The sequence below is a fragment of the Camelus bactrianus genome, chromosome 2 (assembly GCF_048773025.1).
Source record: "Camelus bactrianus isolate YW-2024 breed Bactrian camel chromosome 2, ASM4877302v1, whole genome shotgun sequence".
In the NCBI taxonomy this organism is placed as follows: domain Eukaryota; kingdom Metazoa; phylum Chordata; class Mammalia; order Artiodactyla; family Camelidae; genus Camelus; species Camelus bactrianus.
The window spans coordinates 83,860,259-83,878,192 of NC_133540.1; the positions used below are offsets into that span (position 1 = coordinate 83,860,259).

The 17,934-nt window shown below is 40.0% G+C and overlaps 1 protein-coding gene across 7 annotated transcripts in view; it reads left to right on the forward strand.

Annotated features, from left to right (window-relative positions):
- Positions 1–17,934, forward strand: part of SLC4A4 (solute carrier family 4 member 4) — a 314,923-nt gene that overhangs the window by 175,824 nt on the left and 121,165 nt on the right. For all 7 annotated transcript variants that reach the window (XM_074344725.1, XM_074344736.1, XM_045506140.2 and 4 more), the window contains one exon: positions 3,275–3,351. In XM_074344725.1, coding sequence (XP_074200826.1) covers positions 3,275–3,351 — 77 coding nt within the window. The remainder of the gene's footprint in view (positions 1–3,274; positions 3,352–17,934) is intronic.

Genomic DNA, 17,934 nt, shown 5'->3' on the forward strand with positions numbered 1-17,934 from the left:
GTATGGAAATTAATTATGATTGTACACTTGAGGCTGGTTCTTTTTCTTTTTCTTCTTTTTTTAAAAATCAAACTGAAAAAAAACAAAGTTTCTTTGGACCAAGAGCAGTAATGAGACATTCATATGCCCTGGGTTTTTAGACAGAAAAGGTCTGCTAGCGGTAGCTTTGAGTAGAGGAATCACCACCTGCACAAGGAATAGCATACTTTTGGGTAGTCTTGTATTTCACCTTTTTTGTACAAGGTGACATTTTCCCCTGCCACCCCAACTCGCTCAGGATTGCAGTATAATGAGTCTACATCATCAGCCAAAACTCTAAAGAGAAAGCACTGATTTACTCTGACAGTGTGTCTTATTGACTGTTAAGTGCAAAATATCCACAGTAGAACATTGTCAGGGACCCGTTGTGCAACAGCATCCCAGGTTTGCTGACGTGCCACACAGAAATTTCTGATTCCCAGAGAGAATTTGGTTTGTAACTTCTTGGCGCTTGTCCTTGTCTTCTTTGACTTGGGTGATATGTTTCTGGAAAAGGCTGATTAAACAGTGAGTTTTGAAAACAAAGTAATGTATTTATTTGATTGCATAGGTGAGGATTTAGAGGAAAGACCACATATGATCTTTTGGTGTGTGGTTATGTGGCAGGGATGCTAATTTCATAATGTGCTTGCAGTATCATAGCTGGGAGCAAGGACATGCTAGGACATATCCTCTGGTTAAGATAACTGGTTTATTTAGAGCAGTGGCTCTCCAACTTTAGCTTACTTTAAAATCATTTTGAAGGTTTGTTAAAACCCCCATTGCTGAGTTGGATATAGTTGGTCTGCGGTGAGTCCCAGGAATTTACATTTTTATCACGTGCTCACCGGCTGCTGCTGCTGCTGCTCTGGGAACCGCACTTTGGGAACCACTGATTCAGAACATTGGGAAGCATTTGTCTCTGGTTCAGGGTGTTAGAGGGGAGGGGTGGAGAGTTTGTTAGGGAGGGAGGTGGGAAGAGATACGAGAATGCTGATCATCTTGCTTAAGGTTTACCCAGAAGTGTTGACTTCTGAATTCTTTCAGTGTATTACAAAGTTAAACATCAGTGAAGGTGTTAATATTACTTCTATTAATGAGAATCAGATAAGGTCGGGAGGGACAATAGATCTGATTATTTCTTAACACAGGCCTCCTCTTCCCCATCTGGTTCCTGCGTCTGCCTTGGCCCCATGCTGTTCTCTGCTCCCTCCATGGAGTACAAATACAGATAGCTACGCTATAACTGTCTTTCAGAAATGAGAGAAATATTGAGACTGTATATGAGGTTTCTTGGAAAAGTTGTGACATCAGTCAGGATTACCATTATAGTGGAAACCTTATTCATTTGGCTTCTACCTATTCAGATTTTGCAGCAGTTAGGACAGTGCTTGGGTTGACATGTAGCACTGCAGTATTTACAAAGAATTTCCAAAGCAAATCAGTGAACTTAGACTATTGCCCAGGAAATTTAAAGTACTTAGTGAAAAGCTGCTTTCAAATTCATTTCAGTGTTGCTGCTTACATAGAATTGATTTGATAATTAGAAATCAGTCTTATCTATTCATTTACATAAACTGCTATTAATTTATGATTAGGATTACTAAGACTTCATTGCTTTAAGAAAATACAGTTCAGATTTCTTTACTTATTCAAGGAGAATTTTCACCCACTTAATCTAAAAAACTGACTTTGTTTTTTAATGTAAAGTACAAAATTGTATGCACTCATCATCTCACATTAGCTTCAAGCCCAGCGTTATTTGGGGGCATTCATGTTTGTATCTGGTGCCTTTTGTATTGAGTGGACACTAGAAACCTGGTAGGCGGTTCAGAGAAGAAAATGTGGCTTTCAAAGGGGTCCTTTTAATTTTGCTCATAGAGCAGTTTTTCAGATGTTACTTTCCTTTGAAAAATGCCCTGTACTCAAATTTTCCTGAAATAAAACATCTCACCAGGTAAAAGGTTTAGGAGAGCTAGGCCACGCTTGTTCAATGAAATGCAGCAGAGTGGAAAATATTCTGTTTTGCCAGCTCAAGAAAATTGATCTAGTAGTTAAAAACAATTATATTATTTAAAGAACTGCTGTTACATGGACATTAAATTATTAGGGGTTGATTTTAGTCTTTTGTAAAATTATGTGTTGAGGTTTCGGTCTGAAGGAAGAGAAGTCTGTAATCTAAAGAATTATGTGGAAACAAGTGTGAAGCTATGTTCGAACTTGGGTGCTTGTTTTTTCAACCCTTGTCCTCTTGATGCGAAGACCAGCCTGAGTCAGATCTCTGAGGATTAGATGATGGACACATTACTCAGCGTCCTCCAGGGGCGGGTCAAACACCCTGGCTTTGAAAAGTTACTTTTTTGCTTAGTGAGCCTAGAAATTTCAGGTCCAACTGCAGAATGAAAGCTCAGTATTCTGTTTATTAACCAGTCTGCTTGAAAATAGTCTCTCCTTTTCCTCGATCTCCTTCCTCTGTGCTCTCAAATAACCATGTCGAAGTCACGGGATGGATTGCCCATGGACTTTACCTACAGCAGCTCCACTGCCGGGGAGCTTTGTTCCTATGGAGTATTCCTGATGAAATCCATCCCTGGCCTTGGATAAGAAGTTTGGCATGTTAAGGGGGAAAGAAGGGGTACCTTAATTTTAGTCTGGCACATGGGAACACAGGAAGTAAGGGGGGCTGCGATAACACTGCTGTGAGGCAAAGAGTGGGGATTCTGAATCAGGTGTCCACTAACAAGAAATACTGTTGATCAAAGTGTTAGCCAGAGGATGGAATGCAGATGGCTCTGGGGGTCGATCTGAGCAAGGGGTGTCCTGGGAAGGACTGCAGAGGTCCCGGCCTTTTACTGTGGCGCGGGCTCTTCAGACGAGAGGAAAGAGCCCATCTCTCTGGGCAATAGAAATGGGTAGACCAGGATGTCTATGAAGGGCTAAAACTAGAGGCAAACCAGAACTAGGAGTAAATTTATTTTTAATGCATATTGTTTTACATGTTTCTTTTAAAGTTTAACTTATCTTGAAATAGAACCAGGAAGCAAGACTTAAACAAGGTGTATGAGATTTTATGCATTTTTCATTTAACCGTGTTAGCACTCTACCCTAACTTTCCAACACTTCAGGAGACTCCTAATGTAGCTGAAGCACCATCCCCATCCCCATCCTCATCTGCTAGTCTTCACAAAGTGTGCAGCCAGAGCCTGTGTGTTTTTGATGAGAAGTCGTTTATGAGGCTTCACTTCTGTTTTTCCAGGTAGCCCCGCCATGACTCACAGGAATCTGACTTCTTCCAGTCTGAATGACATTTCTGATAAACCGGAGAAAGACCAGGTAAGCAAAGAATTCTTGCTTCTTTGAACTGCGAGACTAAATGTATACCTGGAAGATGCTGGGGAGAGGTTAGAAATGACGGTTCCCTGACCTGAAATGAACCAGTATGGGTAGATGGGTTCTTTTTTTCACTTTCTCTGGGGGAAGGGATTTGAAGTTTAGAAGATAAGAATTAGGCTTGACTCCAGCTCTTAACGGTGTATTCACTCGGGCAGTTTAAATCTTGGAGCTACAGTTCTCTCAGCTTTAAGATAGTGATAATAATTCCTACCTCAGGTTGATTGTGAGGATTAAATAAGATAATTTACGAAAAAACTGCTTTGGCAAACTGTTGAGGGCTAGGAAATGTTGGAAATTGCTAACGTTGGGGGGACACCTCAGGCAAAGCTATTGTGTATTTGTTTGTCTATTAAAAGACATATTAAGTAGCCTATTTGAAATGGAAAACAATTAGGTTTTGAATCTCAATTTGCTTTCCTTTAAAAAGCATGTGGTAGAAACTGGGCCACTTTCCCAGTTGGGTTGGGTATCTGGGCTTGACATTAGCAGAAAATGGGGAGTAGGTATAAATTTTGCACTTTATATTAAAAGATAAAATGAGTTATTTGCACTAATTGGCTGAAAATTCTACCTGAATAAATAAAGAAATCTGAATTATATATCTGTAAGGCAGTGAAGCCTTATTTTCCACAGTGTTCCTCTTTAACTGACAGAGGTTTTTAGACATTGATGAATTCTAAAAAGCACAGGAAAGGTGAAATTATGTTCCTTCTTGTAAGGTGGCTTTTGATTCTTTCTTCCTTCTTCTTCTCACCAGCAGCCCCCTAATGGGGCCTTCATCATCTCAGAACAGATTGCTAGAAGAGCCTTTGGAATTAATCCTGTTTCCATTTTCTCCCAACTCAATACACTTTTCATATTATTGCCCTTATAACTCTCTCCTGGATCAAAAGTGTGTAACGTCTTCTTACCAAGTTACATTCAGAATTCCCTGACTTTTTAAGATTCTCTGACATCTGGTGTTATCTTTCCCATCTTAACTTACATGTGTTTCCCAGAAGAGAAACTCTGCTTTGTTTCTGCCTAATTACCTACCCCTTCTGCACTGAGATTAATTCTTGCCTTCTAAATGCTGGTAGTGATGGCTCTCTCCTACCACTGGCCTACCTGATGATGTGGGAGAAGATCACTTAAATACTGGCTACACTGGTACATTCATACCAGTCGTGAAAAGGGAAAACTCAGTCCCCTAGGACTTGTTGAGAATTTCCCTCAAAACAATTTTGTACATTTTGGCTCTATACAGTATTTACCAAGCACCATTCCGATTATGAGGTTGGCCAGGGTCCTTGATATTGGATAGGCAGAGTTAGAAATACCTGGCTGACACTTCTTCTGAAATGTCTGGAAGGCTTCTTTTATTGCGGACAGTTCTTTTGTCAGTAGCAGGTGGTAAATTCTGAGAAAGATTTCTTACCTTCTTGGGTGTCTTCGAATCTGGGCGTATGCCAAAGAAATTTGATGGCTCAAGATGTGTATTACATAAGGTTGTGATTCCAGTGTTAGAAGAAATAGGTTGGAACATGATGATTTGGGGTGTTGATTTTGCTGTGAAACCTATGTGATTTGGTCCTTAAAACCAGACTCTGTTGCCTGTCACTGATGCATCACATTCATAGAGATTCATGTGAAGATGAAACCGGGAAGACTCAGTTCAAGAGTTTTGTTCTTTTTGTTTTCAAAACCAGAGAGTGAGGTTGATGAATATATCATTGTAAGAGCAACTGTCCATCTTCGTTTATCTAATATAATAGTCATAGTTAACCCCCAAAGAGGACGAAACTCTGTTCTTTGTTCCCACCAAGAAATTTGAAGAGAAGCTTTGTAACTGACCCATGATCTCCTCTATAACCAAAGGTAGAGTATAAATTCCAACTAATATTTCCAGTTTCTATACTTACTATCTTAGTGACTTCAGATACAAAAGCTCTGGGATCATTTTAGGGCGAGAAGAAGAAAATGGACTTGCTAAGAAGATGAAGCCAGGGCAAAAACCACAATAAACCCAGGCTTTTATTTTTTAACCTGCTTTTTCTGTGTTTGGGTGGGAAAAAAAAGGTTGCCAGGCTCAAATTTGTTTTGAAAAAGCTTTTACAATTAATTAGCCAGTGTCCTGGAAATGATCTTGGCAGTAAAGTCAAACTTGTTCTGTATGCTTTTCCAAGTTGGCCCCAGAAAAACTTCCATCCAACTGGAACTGAAGTTTTCTGATTGACTGATTATCCTGCCTGGATACAATTCGAACAGTTGTGACGGTGCTTGGTGACTTCCCGGGGCTGTGTAACTTCCCCGCAGCACAAGAGACAGGTTTAATGTTCAGAGTTCTGATGAGGAGCAGTTTTCTTTCTGACAGCTACATAGTGACAAAATTCGAAGGCATATTTTTTATGAGATTCTGTTTTAGGAAAACAGAAGAAACAAATCTGCGGACTGCACTTTCTCTCTCTGGCTCTGCCAAGCCTATGCACTGATGATTTCAGTAGCGGCTGCTTTATTGAGAAATAGCTCAAAATAGTTAACAGCAGAAGAAAAAGCATGGCCAGAATTGAGGTGACTCAGTGCTTCAACAATATTCCATCTTGGATATTGTATTTATTAAGCAGAAAAACACCTGGGGAGAAGATTTAAACATACATATATATATAGCTGGAGCTCATCTACTTGTAAATCGACATAAATGATCTCCTCTATTTTGTTGCTATGGAGGGTTTTCCTTTCCTTCATTATCCAGTTACCTTCCCCAATTACCTTAGATTGATTTGTTTTTCTATCTCCTTTTATTCCTTTTCTGTTCTTTAAAATATGTTAGAACTGCCATGGATGCTTATCAAATGCGGTGGGTTAGTTCTAATTTTCTTGTGAGTGTGAGATCAGCTGTGAGGATTAGGAAGTCTTTTTTTTTAAAATCATTTTACCTCTTAGCTTTAACTCTGGAGGAAATAACCGTGCTCAGTGCTGCAATGACTTTAAAAGGGCTTGTTTTGTTTTTTTGTTTTTTTGTTTTCGTTTTTCCAGGATTATCAATAATGCAAAAAGCTCTCACAATTACGTGACCAACCTTAAGTGAAATTGCAGTCTCTAGACTGCAGGGGATGCAGTCGATGTAGAAATCCCTCGCAGATTGTTAGAGAGACACTTCCAGCTCACATGACTTTGTAACATCTTATCTGGCGATGGCTTCCATGATGCTTGCTATTTAGCTAGCTTATCTGAGAACCCATCCCTACGTCTCCTGGTAGAATCTGGCCTCAGGTTAGTTTCTAAAGTGTGTTGTAATCCCTTTTAGCACTGCCTGTTGCCTATTATCTTTAAATACACTTGATGGCCTCGATTTCTGTTTTTGAAGTCTTGGTCTTTTGTAGAGATATACCTGAATTTAAATATTTTTGTCAGAGAATAAGAGGATGAAATCCTTAAACCACATATAAGTTTGGAACTGCTAAGCCATGACCGCCTTAAAATGAAATCTGGAAAGAAGCATTTTGTGACTGGATGAGCCCCTAATTCTTTTCTTACACGTGTGTGATACAGAGGCGAGTCAACTAAATTCGGGTGAGACGAATTTTTCATCGTGTTGGTTTCCACCCTGAGGCTCACACACAGTCTCCCTTAGCATTCGTAGCTATTGCACACTCACAGTGATGGAAGAGGGCTATTGCACCTGCTTTTCCTTTACCATGGCTCGGCCAGAAGACCCTCCTATTCACACAGAGCGCCGGGTGGTCTCGCCCCCCTCCTCAGGGAGGGCGCAGTGGCGGGACGGGCTCGGATTTGCCGAGGTTATGCTTCTTGTCTTCAGCACGTGCTCGGGGGCCAGTGAAGCACTGCTGTGTCAGGAAAGCTCCAGATGGAATCACACCTGTGAAAACCTGAGAAGAAAGGCATGTTGTGAGGAGGCGGTTGCAGTCGTTAGGTGTGCTGAGTCACTCACTGCAGTTTCGGTAACTGCGATGAGTTTCCCTGTGGTTGGGCGGCTCCAGCTTTCCATCGGGCAGGAGTCCTTGATGGGAACTGGTGTACCCATTGTGATGGTTACCTTTGGAGCCCGTTTCCAAGGGGATCAGCTAGCTACTTAGACAATTAACAAAACTGATGTCTGTCACTGTCTTTTCCCTTTCTCCAAAACTTTTGACTTTATGTAGCTTCCTTCTCCCTCCTTATGCTCTCTCCCATATTCTGAAAGAATTAACAACCACATTGGTTAATGGTTATTAGAAGAGTTTGAGAAGCACTGATACTTATACTGACTTTAGGAACCTGTGTTCTTGACCTGTGTCCCAAATAAAATTGAGACACTTGAATTTTCCAGTTTTTGCAACGTTATACTTTCTGTGAAAAACTTTTTATCTGGATCAGCCTGATAGCCTTCATTTAAAAACGAGTTTTGTGTCAGCCTGAAAGTGAAGTAGATACACTTGTTCCAGGTAATCTAAGCTCTATCTTGTGTTTTCAGGTAAGAAAAGGAGGAGCCAAGGTAGCAGGTGTGCAGAGGTAGGTGAGGCCAGGAAGTATGCAGGGAGACCTTTTAATTTTATTCGAAGTGCCATGAAACAGTGTTTCAGGAGAGTTGTGTGTTCTGACTTACCTTTGAAAAGGACCACTGGGGGTGCTGTGTGCTAGGATGGAGGAACTTGCTCATGTCCTGGATCATCGGTGGTGGTCCTGTAATTAAGCACTGGGTACACACCACGTGCATTACACAGCGCAATGGACGTTTCTTACTGCGTGTGCCCTAGATGTCAAGACCTTGTTCCTCTCGGCAAAGGAAGTTCTTCTGTTCCATACAAGTACTGTAAGAAAAAAAAATGAGTTTACTAGTTAAAATATCTTCCATGTACTCTTAATTAAATTATTAATTAACATTAATAAAAATGAAAGTATTTTATTGCACAAGAAGTGGAGGTAGGCCCCCGGGAGTGGCGAGGCTGAGCTTTTGAGTGATTGTGTCTGTTCCTGCAGTGCTCTTTTGGATGTCACCTGGGGAAAACACACGACCCACGATCCCTTCGCCAAGGGCCTGTCTCCGGAACAAGTGTCTTAGTCTTTATTGTTCAGAAAGGGGCATCGGGGTGTGTATGCAGGAGACAGGACCACCGAGGGGGGTCCTGAGCCGCACCCTCACCTGTCCCTGTACCTGTGAGAGAATCGAACTCTAGGAGCACTGCAGGGCGTTCCTGTATTCATAATTTAACAAAAAGGATTGCAGGTTTTACATGTCTTCAGTGATGACCTGTTGTGTTTCGTGTTTGATGTCACTTATTGTCCTCTTTTTAGTGTGTAGCCGTCTGCCTGAATCCCAGTACCAGGAATGCACTTAGATTGTATCGCAGAGCAGTAGGAGGCCGTTACAGTTGTCCTTGATGAATATCTACTCTCGTGTCACATGTCACCTACCTCTGACCAAAACGTCATTTAAAAAAAAACAAAAAACAAAAAACTAGCTTTTTCCCCCCTCGAAGTGGAAAACCAGAAAACAGCGGCACCTTATGGTGAACACCCTAAGGGCGTGGTTAAGAAACCTTTATAGTACTTATAAATAAAAACATGGACTCATTCTTTACCTGCTCTAGTAACATTTTATTATCTGTAATATTTTTTAAACTTTAGTTTTTTTCTACTTCATAATTATACAAAATTGCTGTAAAAATTCAAACAAAGCAAAAACAAATAAAATAGAAAGTGAAAGTTTACAAATTCTCACCCTCAAATAACCACTTATTAGCAGGTTGATGTAGAATCTTCTAGACTTTTTCTATGCATTAAAAATATATATACTTATTTATATAAACTTCAAATGGGATTGTATGATTCTGCAACTGGAGTTTTTAAAGAGCTAACTTTTTTTTTTTTTAATTCTTTTATGGGCATTTCTGAAGGAGAAGTTTTTGTAAGTGGAAAATTGCTGGGTCATTATGTATTGCCAATTACCTCCCCAAAAGATTATACCAATTTGTGTCCTAGGTCTTTTAAACACTTTAATAAATCTGCCTCCACTGCTGGGATACTGTTTGCCAGTCAAATTTGAGTTTCTCCTTTGTGATTTACTCCACTAAAAGCTTAGCGACTCAGTTAAAGTGAAAAGAATCTCTCAGTCAGTAGCATCTGCCTCCCAGCTCACTCTGGGGCTTTTTTCAGAAGCTTAGAATATCAAGGCTAAAACTGGGTTTACTCTCCTGGTCTAATTGGATCTCTGAGACGGCTAATCCGCTGGTATTCAGAGGTAAGGAGGTGAGAAGTACGGTGGTAGACGACTTGGCCACCTGTGTGTTTCTGATTGCTTCTGCTCAAGGAGCTGCTGTTCCCAGCTCTGCAAGAAATCCGGTCCGCTTTAGGAGAATCTCCTTGGCAACCAAAAATGCCTCCTCTTAAGGGCCCTTCTTGGTGGTCAGCATCTGGAACAAAGAAGAAAATCGCAAGAAGGGTGGGGCAAGTGTTCTCTTTGGAGCACCATCCAGCACATTTGCACTTGGCCCTAATCTCCCTGCTCCCGAATCCTCCACCCTCAAGAGAATTTTAAGTGAACTGACGTACGTACTGTAAAGTTAGTTCAGTGAAAAGTTTATACCTTATACCTTGGTTCGGAGCTCTGATGGAGTGTTGTCATCTGGGATAACTGATAATAAGATCAGTGAACCATCCTTTACAGGTAGGGGGAGGTATCTGCAGATTTTGCTGTTTCCCTCCTTCCCTCGCCACCGGGAATCTCTGCAGCAAGAGGCCAAGCCAAGGGAGGAAGTTTTTCTTGCTCTTCTTCAGAAAGAGAAGGGCTTCCCACTGTTCCCAGCTCACTTGTCTGATTGATCCAGTGGCTCCTTGACTTAGCTGCCTCTGCAGGATCGCCTGACCTTATCAGTCACCAGCAGAGTGTCCTGATTTCTCCGTGCATTAGCACCAATGGTCTGGTTTCACTCCCTAGAACTGAGGTGAAATGAACACAACCATGCTTCCCTTTTCTCTGCTGCCATGTTAAAATGGTAGCCATAGTTTTTTCTGCAGTCTGAAAGCCAGTGTTAAACATACCCAGTTGACGTTACCACCTGATTAGTGTTCTAGGCATGTGCATACAAGAGGCTAGAAGGTGACCAAGCCGTTTTGCAGGGAGCCTTGTAACAGCTCTGAACTTCAGTGTTAGCAGCACTGAGCTCCTTCGGGCTCCACGTGGTAGCATTGAGTCTGTTCTTCTGTGGAGGATAATGACAACGACTAACATAGACTGAACACCTTTTCACACTAGTGCTTTGGTTGGTACAATCAACCCTGTTTTATATATTGGTAAACTTGAGGCACAAAGATAGTAAGTAGTTGTTTGCAAAGTTAAATAGCAACCAAGTGTTAAGAGCTGCTGCCTGGCCCTGGGGCCTGTGCTCTCAGTGAGCACAGTGAATTCTACTTACTTGTATCATGGTCTTTTTTAGGTCTTGAGCCCCAGGTGTCCAGTTGGTAGCTAGTAACCTTAAGTTTGTCTTTGAGGCACACATCATGCTGAATGGGCTCATCAGCAGAACTGTTCTTAGATAAACCAACAGTTAAACATTCTTAAGAGTCTTCCGGTGACTGGCTGTTTCTGCTGCCACAGTGATTAAGAAGCTCAGTGGTCCGACTGTTTGTTGTGTGCCCAGACCCCGAGTGGTATTGGTGGAGGTCAGGGAGAAGAGGCTTATATAATTTTTTAAAAAGCATAAAATATGACCTCAGATTGTGAGTTTATTTCTAGCTGGAGAGACCAAATAAACTGTGTGGTGCTGACAGTAAAGTACAGCAGTTCCATGAAAGACAAGATAACTGTGGGCCGGAGCTGTCAGTCAAAGAGAAGCAAGGGACCTTAGAAGCATCCTTCTATTTTAGAGAACATAAGTAGCAGAAGATTAGAGTTTTAGCCAAATAAAACATTCTTCCTTGGAGAAGGGGTTAGTTAAGGAGAAGGGGTAGGGTAAGGTAGAATGTAAGAAATAAATCGGAATATAATTTATCTGCAGTTTAACAATTCAAGTGAATGACTTGGTTTACCCAACAAATGGAAAATAATGTGACTTTTAAAATTCTTAGAACGATGGCCATTAATCCCCTAAATTTAATGAAATATGACAGAGTTTCAGTGTTACCCTTTTGTTGTTGTTGTTGTTAGAGTTACCAGTAGAATTTGCAGACATAGATTAGATTAATTATCCAGGGCCAGGGTGGGTACTCACTTGATTTACAGATCTTTACTTATGCTTTGAGAAACAGCCCATAGTCCCTTAACTTTTAGGCTGTTCAGCATTTGTTCTTGCTGTTGATACACTGTCACTTCTAGGTCAGTAAGTCTGATAGAGGCGTATCGTTGTAGCCTTCATTTTTGTGTGTGTGTGTGCTGGTAAGAGGAAAAAACAATTATTATTGAACTTTTTCATTAAGGTGATCACAGGAATAGCTTTGAAAACTTAAATCAGTGTGTTAAACCTTAAGTCCTCTGAACCTCAGTTTTCCAATTCATAATAAAGGTCTTATAATTCAGTCTGAACTGCCTTCTCCATAGGGTTGTTGTGGGAAAAGGACTGTGCTTAAGGCAGTTGAAATATTAGACAAGTCTTAGTTATCACTGTCATTTGCATTATTTAAATGTGCTATGTTTTTTATTTTTGGTTTGGTTTTGCAGTAAGAAGGGGTAAGATGGAAGTCAGTTGCGTTTTTTTCATTTCTTACTCCTCAGATTTACATCGTGAATCTTGCTCTTTGGGGTTTCACGTTTTTAACTTCTCTACTCCATTGCTCTGTCTGCATTCTAATGAAATGTGTCTGATTGTCCTTCTGTGAATAGTGTTACTGCGTGCACATTTCCACTGGACCCAAGCATCTCTTTTCCTCTTGCCTTTTTTAAGTCCTGCCTTTACTTCAATACCTAAGTAAAGTCTTGCTTTTTCCTGCCACTCATCTTTGGATGAGTGACTCATGTGAATTATACCTGTCTCAAATTCTAACACCATCTAAGCGCTTACTGTTTGTCACTTTACAGGGAATCACTTGTTTGTTATTGTGTGTCTCATCTTCTTTATGGGGTAGGGGGTTTGGGAAGGCAGAGGGTCTTGGGTGGAGGGAGAGGCAGGAGTCTTGTAAGTTAGTTGCTGAGTGTAATGATGATGATGACTAATTGGGGAGAATCAACTTTTACTTATCTTGTTTCTCAAAAAAAATTTTTTAAAGGCTGAGAAAATGACTGTGACTATGAGAGTTTCTCAGAGAAAGATGATTTCTGAAAGTATTGTTAGTATATTTTCATTCTAACAACTTTAAAATTTGTATGTCTTATCATGATCACTGACATAGTGTTTCATTAAGTTAACCAGTTGCTTGAAATGCACATTCTTGCCCAGCTCATACGTAAAATTTTTTCTTCAACTAAAACAATCATGTAAATTCTAATATTTCAAAAATAGTTTGCTCTTTCATTTGTTAAAATCCATTTACACATTTTTCTCATAATTGAAAGCTCAGTGAACACAGTTACCTGCTGATTGACATAGCTTAAAGAAAAAACCAAATCTTTTTTTTTTTTTTTAACAAAGTTTAGTGTGTCACAAGGATATACTGGAAATTCAACTGTCAGCACAGAAAGATACTCTATTGCAAGATGACGTGATATTGCTTAATTTCCCAGGCATGGCACATTTCAAATCACGGACTAGCCAACATTCTACTTTTAGACATGAGCTACCTCATTTTGTATGACATGAAATGGTGTGAAATTAGGGGTAAGGCAGATCAGACTTGGAAAGGATTTATTACTGAATGTGATTTATTATAGAATTTACGAGCTCTATACGTGATTAAAACTCTGTTTCACTTTACATTTTTCTTACAGTTTTGATTCCAAAGACCGCATTATGGTTAAGATCCAAGTATATAATCAAATAAATAAATAAATAAATAAATAAATAAATAAAGAACAAGTCAAGCTGAAACCCAGCTGTGTATTAAGATGACTTGTTTCAGAAAAACCTTTTGGTCAGAGATGAAAGAAGTTCATCTCTTCTCACAGTGTCTTTGGCTGCGTTACTCGTTGTTTCTCAAATGAAACTTACAGATAAAGCCTGTTTCCATATTAGCTTATTTATGACACTGAGAAATAAGCAAGGGGAATTTTAGAAATTTCAACAAGTACCCTCTACCTTGAAGCTTTGGGTGAAGAAAAACTCGATGCATAATTCAATGCCTGTTGAATTATGATCTCTAAGAAGGCATCCCCAGACACTCTGGAGGAAGGCTTTGTTTAGAAAAATAACAATTGTCCCTACCACTTAAAAGAGTTGTGCAACTCTTTTCCAAAGTGTGGAATTCTCAGGGAGTATCTCTTTTCATCAGAACATTGTGAAAACATCCATAAAAAATGTGTCATGAAGGGATTTTCTTGGGGTGTGGGCAGTGTTGTTCTTATTTGCACATGTCTTTGTGGGAGTCCCTGAATGAAGTCCTGCTGAGGGAACGGAGTGCAGTTACTTCTTTTAAAAGATCTTGATTCGTGTCACCTTTTGGTTTCCAGTTTTAAAAATTCTCTATAGTTTTTCATTTTCAACAGATGTGCTGAAGTAGCACAACATGTAGGTTTTGTTAAAATAAAAACCAAGAATAGATGAGAATTAAAGGCCCTTGGAAGAGTCTCTCTTCTCTAATGTCACACAGGGGCTCTGTGCTCCCATGCTTATCTGTTTCTTAGTCTGTGCTGTCATGGTCTGAACCATCCTATGGGCTGTATTTTCTCCATTTTAGCGGTGCCTTCTTGATCTAAACTCCCAACTTGTAAGACCTCACTGTGGAAAGAATAGGACAAAAGGATTTAAATCAAAGGAATAGAAGATTGAGAGTCTTTTTAGAGTTTGTTGGATAATAGGAAACGTGTTTTGCTTAATGAAGCAGAAAAGTTTGGGTTTTATATAATCCTGGAGGTGTTGGTTCAAATCCTAGCTTGCCTTCTTACTGGCTGAGTGATCTTGTGCAGGTACTTAAATGTCTTTGAGCCTTAGAAAAAATGGGTAAAAACTTAGCTTTCATGTTCTTATGAGATTTAAAAAGAGGTAATATATGTGAAGGACACCAGGCACAGATCAATTAGGTGCTTAAAAAATATTACTTCCTTTTTCACACCTGCTTTCTCCTGCCTCTTTGTGAATGGAAGAGTAGGATCAACCATGAAACAGAGTTGGGGAAAATGAAACAAGTGAAATAAATGAAGCAATAATATATTTGTAATTTTTGGTTATATATGTTTTTATAATATATATATTTGTAATGTATTTTTGGTTATATGTTTATAATATATATTTATAATATATTTTATAATTTATAATATATATTTATATATTTATAATACATTTTATAATTTTTGGATAATACATTTGTAATATATTTTATAATTTTTGGTCCAAGAGAAAGTAGCAAAATAGAACACTGAGGAATTTAAAAATTTTTATTTAGGTCTGAATTTAGAATGATTCTGTATTAAATAGTCTCCATGGGACATGTGGAGGTAGGATCATGCAGTGGTGTCTTCCCTTGTCTTCTGTCTCTCCTGAAAGTAACAAGTAATAAAACACTAGCCAGTCCTAGTCCTAGTAGTCTGAGTAATAGGATGTTAAGAATTATTTTTTCACTCAGAAAAACCATTGTGGTTTTGAAATCTGAGAATGTAGAAAGCTGATAAAGCACTGTGAGGGATCTAGGTAATATAAGACAGGTTCTGCACTGAAGGATTGTCACTCATAGCTTAAGACTGTTTTTGCAATGAGCCCAGAATCCTTAGCATGCCCTTCAAAGCCTTGTGTTATCCTGCCTCATGTCTCTCTCCAGAGTTGTTTTGCAAGATTCTCTCCCTTGTTGACTTTGACCACACACACGTCCTTTCAGGTCCACTAATGTGCCAGTTTTCCCCAGACCTCGGGCCCTGTGCACATGCTGTTTCCTTTCACTGAAATGCTCTTCCTGCCCAGGCAACTGGGTTTCCCTTTATTTCTCAGTAGAGGTTATCTCTGCAGGGAAGTCTCCTGGGATCCCTGGTTTTGGCTGGAGCTTGCATTGTAAGCTCTCATATGCTATGCTTTTCCGTCATGACAGCTACCACAACTATCATCCAGTAACTGCCTGTTTTAATTTTTGGTTAAATGGTTGTCTTCACCAGTCTGCCATTTGCTTCAAAATCGAAGCAACGATGTCTGGCAAACTATGGCATCGGGCCCTAGGCTGCCTGTAGACTGTTGTTGTATGGCTGGCAAGCTAAAAATAGTTACAGTTTTAAAGAGTTGTTAAAAAAAAAAAAAGAACACATGACAGGGGCTGTATGTTGCCTGCAAAGCCTAATTTGGCTTTTCAAAGAAAAAGTTTGTTAACCTGTGATCTGAATTATTGCTATACACATTAAATAGAAGAACATAAGTATGTTTATATCTCACATTTTCTTTTCTGAGCGGCCCACTTGGTTGTAGTAAGGCATCCGTAGGGTCCATGATGGTGCCGTTGTAAGCACTTTGATGAACTGAGGTCTGTGTGACCACCACAGAGTTCTTAGCTAGAGAATCATTGTATTCAAGTGTGTGTCTTAATAACCAGTGTCACAGTGGAAGGAATTTCTTTATTTTTTAATTAAAAAAAATTTGGGGGGGGTAACTAGATTTACTTATTTATTTTTAGAGGAGGTACTGGGGACTGAACCCAGGACCTTGTGTGTGCTAAGCATGTGCTCTACCACTTGAGCTGGAAGGAATTTTTAATGGCATGACACTTTTTAGCTTGTACTGTCCTGCTGAACAGATCTAGTAGCAATTTGGAGTAAGACCCAATGCTGGCTTATCAGATTCTCAGAGGACACACAATTGACAAGGTTAGCTCTCTGAACTTTAAAGGACAGACTCAAGATGGAGAATGATCTTGAGGGACTGAACCCACAATGAAGTTAACAAGAATAAAGGTAAACTGTGTAAGTTCAAGCATGAAGTGGATAATGGGGGAAACCGTACTTTATTTGGACAGAAAGTTTGTAACATTCATCAGATTCAGATTTTTCAAAGGGGCCCATTTTCAGAAACAGTTGAGGGGATGTGGTTATGGGAACTAGGCGGGGGAAATGCCTGGGCACCAGCCTGAGAATAGTCGAAGTAACTCATCCATGACTCTTCGAGACGAGAAGGTTTGAGGGGTAGGAAGTTCGTGAAGGTTGCCTTCCCATGAAAGAGGATAGATTTACCGTTTGTTGCTCTAGACATAAACTTGTAATAGCAGGTATTTCACGGAGGCAGTATTTATTTTAATATAAATATGAATTATATAGGAAATAGAGCTTCATCTCTAATTTATTTACAAAGCTTTTATGAAGTCCTCCTTTGCACTAGGGACTTTATTAGGGATCAGGACTACAAAAACGAGGAGGGTCCCCTCTCTGCTTTTAAGGGTTCTGATTATAGACTATGAGACAAATCTGTAAATAACACAGGGTGGGGGTGTCTTCTCCTAGAGAAGGGAGGATGAATTTTGCCAGGGGCTGGGGAGTGGGCAGAGGTGACATCTGAATTAATTCTTGAATGCTTTTTTCTTCTGTATGTTAGGAATGTAGTTAATGGGTGAGAAATTGGACTAGATCGCCTTTGAGTTCTTTTAAGATTTTCTGATATGTTGAATGTCCAGTGACTGGCACCGGAGGATTCAAAAATTCAGAATTCAAAAAGAGGTAGAACTTGGCAGGGGAGTGTACTGGGGAATCAAGGGGTGCGCCGACCCTCCAGCTCCTCACTCATGTCAGGAAAGTGACCATCACCTCCTGGAGCTCAGTCACATCCCACCAGGGACAAATGAAGACCCTCTCAGGGAAGTTTTGGGACAGCTGTTGCCTGCTCTTGTGTCAGAACTTTCCTCTCCCCTTGATTCCCTTTTACTGCTTCTTCAGTATTTTCTATTGTTCTAATTTGGTGCGTGTTCTCAGAGACCTCAGTGAAGGGTACATTAAAAAAAAGCTGCTAAATAGATAATAGCATGACTACTACGGATTTAATTACAGCGACACAGCTGTCTGTTTGAAGAGTTCTGCTGGGACCATGTGGTCCCTTGTACGTCCCAGCACTGGGAGGACCTGGGTTAAATGCTTCCCAGCTGATAGCACTGAATTCTCAGAGAACTGCCAGCAGCCATCTGGAAGTCAATGGATGGTATGCTTTACCCCCGTTGTCTCTCTGTGGATGGGCATTTTATCGACAATTTCTTATTAGGCCCCAAGTAATGAGATATTAAAGCATCCACCCAGACAGGTCTTAAATAGTTATGTCTGCTTGTTAGTTTTACAGGCTGATTTTTGTTACCACATTTGATGCACTAAGTAAAAAGTACTTCTACATTTATCCAGTTTCACTCAATGACTTTTTTTTTTTTTTAAAGCATTTTAATGGATTATTGTTTCCTGTTCCAGTGGTGTGGTGGGAATGAAAGTAGAGGAGGGCTCAAGAGAGGGCACTTGTGCTGGCCCTACTTCTGTTCTGGGAGTGTGACCTTGAGTGAATCCTCTAGTGA